The sequence below is a fragment of a genome, unplaced genomic scaffold, assembly GCF_019419815.1.
Source record: "Pyrus x bretschneideri cultivar Hongxiangsu unplaced genomic scaffold, Pyrus_bretschneideri_v1 Contig35, whole genome shotgun sequence".
Classification (NCBI taxonomy): domain Eukaryota; kingdom Viridiplantae; phylum Streptophyta; class Magnoliopsida; order Rosales; family Rosaceae; genus Pyrus; species Pyrus x bretschneideri.
Genome location: NW_025999668.1, coordinates 923,672 through 928,081, shown reverse-complemented (window position 1 = coordinate 928,081; position 4,410 = coordinate 923,672). Strand labels below are relative to the sequence as shown.

General features: G+C 39.6%; 1 protein-coding gene across 1 annotated transcript; it reads right to left on the bottom strand.

Moving 5' to 3' along the window:
• Positions 1–202: 202 nt before the first annotated feature.
• LOC103944969 (phospholipase A(1) DAD1, chloroplastic-like) lies at positions 203–1,668 on the bottom strand. The gene has a single exon (XM_009355460.3). It carries the CDS (start codon positions 1,651–1,653, stop codon positions 556–558), a length of 1,098 nt encoding a protein of 365 aa, XP_009353735.2. The 5' UTR covers positions 1,654–1,668; the 3' UTR covers positions 203–555.
• Positions 1,669–4,410: the final 2,742 nt, after the last annotated feature.

Sequence of the window (4,410 nt, the reverse complement as noted above, 5' to 3'; positions counted from 1 at the left end):
TTTCTGTGTGTTTTGGGGAGAGTAAAAGCATAAGGAAAAGAAAAATGGTTTCATGGCAACTTCACTTCTTTGCAAGTGAAACTTAAGCATGGCTGTTAATGTGACGGTGTTTCAAATAATGCAGCCATAAAGATACCCGATTAAGTAATTGAAGTCTTTCTCTTATGTTTTAAACCCTTTTTTTTTTTTTTTTTTTTTTAACAAATGAGAGTGGTAGTAGATTAAATTGTTAGTTATTAGAAAGGAGAAAAATCAATGGAGACCAAACCTGCACTAAAAGTGCATAGAGATGATTCATTTCCGCCACTGCCGAGGTGCGTTTTAAGCTAACTAGCCGTGTAATAGATAAGTCAATTAATGTCACTTTCATTTCCATCGACGGTAGAAAAGTCAAACACAAACCAATGATTAATTAGTTAATTTATCTCGTTTTGTAATTACAAAAAATTGAGACCCCCCCTGCCCCTAATTTGGCGGGAAATACTTTCGTATGTACAGAGAAGATGACTAAAACGATGTCGTCAGATGTTACTCTCTACGGTTTGTTTAAGTTAATTAGTGTTTTTTGCTGAATAATCTCTTGGCCGTGGCTTTGAACGGACACTTTGAGCTCTGGAAATTGTCGACGAGGTGGAGGTACGTGCTGAGCTCGTGACACGTGGACACGTTGGTGCCCATCAGATAAGGTGAGTCCTTGCTGCTTAACCTGAGCTCCTTCCCAACCTCTGCGTACGACAACTGCGTGTCCTCCACCTTCTTCTGGATCCAGTTCTGGAACTCTACCGCCTTTCGGAACCCACCATCGCACGCCTTATGGCGCCTTTCATTGTCGTCGATTACGAAACCCGGTATTTTAGTTATTACATCGTCGGAGTTCACAATGCGTAAAACTTTTGCGCCCTTCTTATCCAGGTTGCGGCGGAAGCTACTGTTTCCGACACGTGGCCCGGCAAACGACATGACGGTGACCAGTGGTGACGGGTTAAACGTAGTTTTAATGTCGCAAGCTGCGAGCGTTGCTAGCGCGGCGCCAAGGCTGTGCCCGGTGAATGTTATGCTGAGAGGCTCGTCGCCGTAGTATTGAAGCAACCGTGCAATCTCTTGGCGTACCATTTGTTGCAAGCTCGGGATTGAGTCGGTTCCTGAAGTGTATAAGCTCAAAAATCCACTTTCGACCATTGGTTCACAGTTGTCCAGGCCTGAGTTATTAAGTACGGACGGGAGTTGGGTGAGAGTTGCTCGAAGATTTTCGAGCCACTCCAAGCACGTTGCGGTACCTCTATAGGCAATCACTACGTCCCGTCTTCCAAGCCTTGCAATTTCCTCCTTGTCTTGACATACCGCCACGTAGCCAATCCAGCTAGACTGCGTCGCGACCCAACTCGGAGCCTTTTCTATCCAGCTAGGAAGCTGGATGCCGGACGTGGCACGTAAATTTTTTGTAATCCGGTACCCAGTTCCCGGAAGCCCGGAGTTTTCAAACAAGGAGGCTTTCGAGTACTTGCATGTTGCGTATGAATTGGAATCCGGATCAAAGTCAAACGCCTTGTATGCAACATCGACAAATTGTCCATACCTTATAATCTCGCCACGTAAATTGGCGTCTAGAGGGTCGAGAAGACCTTCCCAGTTGGTGAAGCCTTGGTACTCCATCCAATTTTTGCGAATGGGTTGTTTGGCGGCGGCAGTGGCGGTGGCAGAAGATGTTGTGGTGGTGGTGGTTATGGGGGTGAAAGGGGTGAGTGCTAGGGAGCTAATGTCAACTGGATTGAGCAATTGTTGCCAGTTGGGAAGGTTGTGAGTGAAGGTCATCTGATTGGGGTTTACAATTGGTAATTGAGTAAGGGTGCAGCAGGTGAATGTTGCCTTGTGTTTTGGAGTAGGGACTAGTGGGGAGGGTCTGGTAGTAAGCTTCATTGTGATCTGTTTGTGAGAAGATCAGAGAGAGTTAACTGTTTCACTGAGTCTCTCTCACTTTGTAAGTGGGTGCCAATTTGTAGTTGCTTTTCGAAGGAGCTAGGGATGGTCCTTTTATAGTAACAAAAAGTAGAGCATGTGGAGAGGGAGAGAGAGAGAGAGAGAGAGAGAGAGAGAGAGAGAGAGAGAGAGAGAGTACAGTACGTAAATATTAGTGCTTTATTTGATGAGGAAAAAGATTTGAGAAAAATGAAAGTAAAGAAGATGAAAGTGTTTCACACTTGTACTTTGTAAGAGGAGAGGGGAGAGAGAGAGAGAGAGAGAGAGAGAGAGAGAGAACTTTAACATATAAGTCTACCTTTGAATCACAGGGGAGAGCAATGAAAAGGCAGAGTACTTTATAAGAGAGAGGTAGAGAGATGGTATATATGTATAGAAAGTCCAATGCAACATGTTTGTATATTAGTGATTAGATGTTAGATAAGAAGCCGACGAAATTCAAACTCACGCCGAAATGTAAAAACATAATTTCTTTTCATCATTGTGATAAAGGGCCACTTACATTTTATTCTTACATTTAAATTACAATTTTATCTGTGTAAACATTTTTCTTCTACGCTACACCACGACTGCTGAGATGATTCTAGGATGAGACTTATTCGGAGATCTTCCCCTTTGAAAAACCACACAGAAAGTGAGAAGGTGCAGAGGGTCAAGGGATGGACGGTAGGATGATGATGAGTAAGAAAAATAAGGTTAGGTGGGGTCAGTTTCATTTCCAATGATCCCAAAGGTGTGCGCACTAGTACTGGTCCGGACTCCTCGAGTGAGATTCACTGTACGATATGATCAGTTCGACTTCGATCGAGCTTGACTCGCACGGCTTAGTAATTGGTTTGGCGGTTAAAAACGGCATGTCCACGTAGGCACAGCCACATGGGGATTGCTGGACCAAATCAGGCAGTGATGCATGTTTCTGTCACGGAACTGGTAACTGGTTCGTAGGGTTTTAACGTAAGAAAAAAAAAAAAAAAAAAAAAAAAAAAAAAAAAAAAAAAAGAAAGAGAACAACGACAACAGCAAAGGAGCTGCAAAATAAAATTTGAAATGCCAACCTCATGCTTCAATTCTTTCATCCTCGTGCGCATTTGAAATTCTCCGGGGTGCTTCAATTGAAACATGCCTATAGTTTTTTCGACCTCTTAATTCTTTTGTTGGTCTCAGGATCTTGCTGTTGTTTTTGGTTAACTTTGTGTAGATACCATACATATATATGTGGGTCATGTTTAACAAAAATAAATTCTTTTAAACAAATATTCTTAGCCACATGATGTTGCCAAAACCTAGCTAGAAAAAAACAATTTATTTATTGTGATTTGAACCAAACATTATATATGTATGTTTTAGTGAAGAATTTCTCTCAAAATTTTCTTGTCTTAGTAGTTTTTTCCATTTCCTACATTCAACTAACTAGTTGAAACATCTATAGTACTCATTTGTAAAGAATCAAATCCATATTAAAAAAATTATTTGGTCATAAAAAGTGTGAAGAAAGTCGTTGTGTTTGATAAAGGTAAACTACACATGCAGATAATTGTTACTAATTTAGCTGATTTTGGCATGAATAATCCTTAAAAAAGAATCTTAAAATTGAACAGCCTGTTAATAATAACACCTCGAAAATAGGCTGTCCTCATTTATGAGTCATTCATGCAAAAAAAACAGTAAAAAAGAAAAAAAAAATGCCAATCCAATATTGTTGAATCATATAAAATGTTGAAGGAAAACACCATTTGTTGGATAAAGTTGAAATGAAGATGTAGACGATCAAGCAGCTAAGCAGTAAACAATTTAATTAAGTGCTTTTAGGATTAATAATTCTTGAAAGAGAATCTAAAAATTTAAACAGTCTGATTACTGAATGCACCTCAAAAAATAGGGTGTTTGTATTTATACGTCATTCCTGGAAAAAAAAAAAAAAACTAAATTCAATACTTTTTTTGTTAGAATCTAGAGAGAGATTTAGTAAGAGAGAGAGAGAGAGAGAGAGAGAGAGAGAGAGAGAGAGAGAGAGAGTAAAATAATATTGTGTATTTTATTGAATGAATAATCTTACAATTTAGGTATATGTATATATACCATCATTTACATATGTAAAACACCTATCTTAATGACTAAGCAAAGTATAACAAATTCTCATAACAAACCACACTTTGTCAATTTACATTACTACCCTTAATATCCCCCCTCAAACTAAACTGAAGTATCCGAAAAGAAAGTTTGTCTTGAAGAAGTAGAAAATGATCCTTGGACAGTGCTTTAGTGCAAATGTCTGCAGTTTGATCCTGTGTACAAACAAAATGAACTGTGACAGAGTGTGCCAACACTTTCTCCCTGATATAATGATAGTCAATCTCCACATCCTTAGTTCGAGCATAGTGGATTCTTAGCTAGAGAGTTGGCAGATATGTTGTCACACCTAATTTTGGGAGG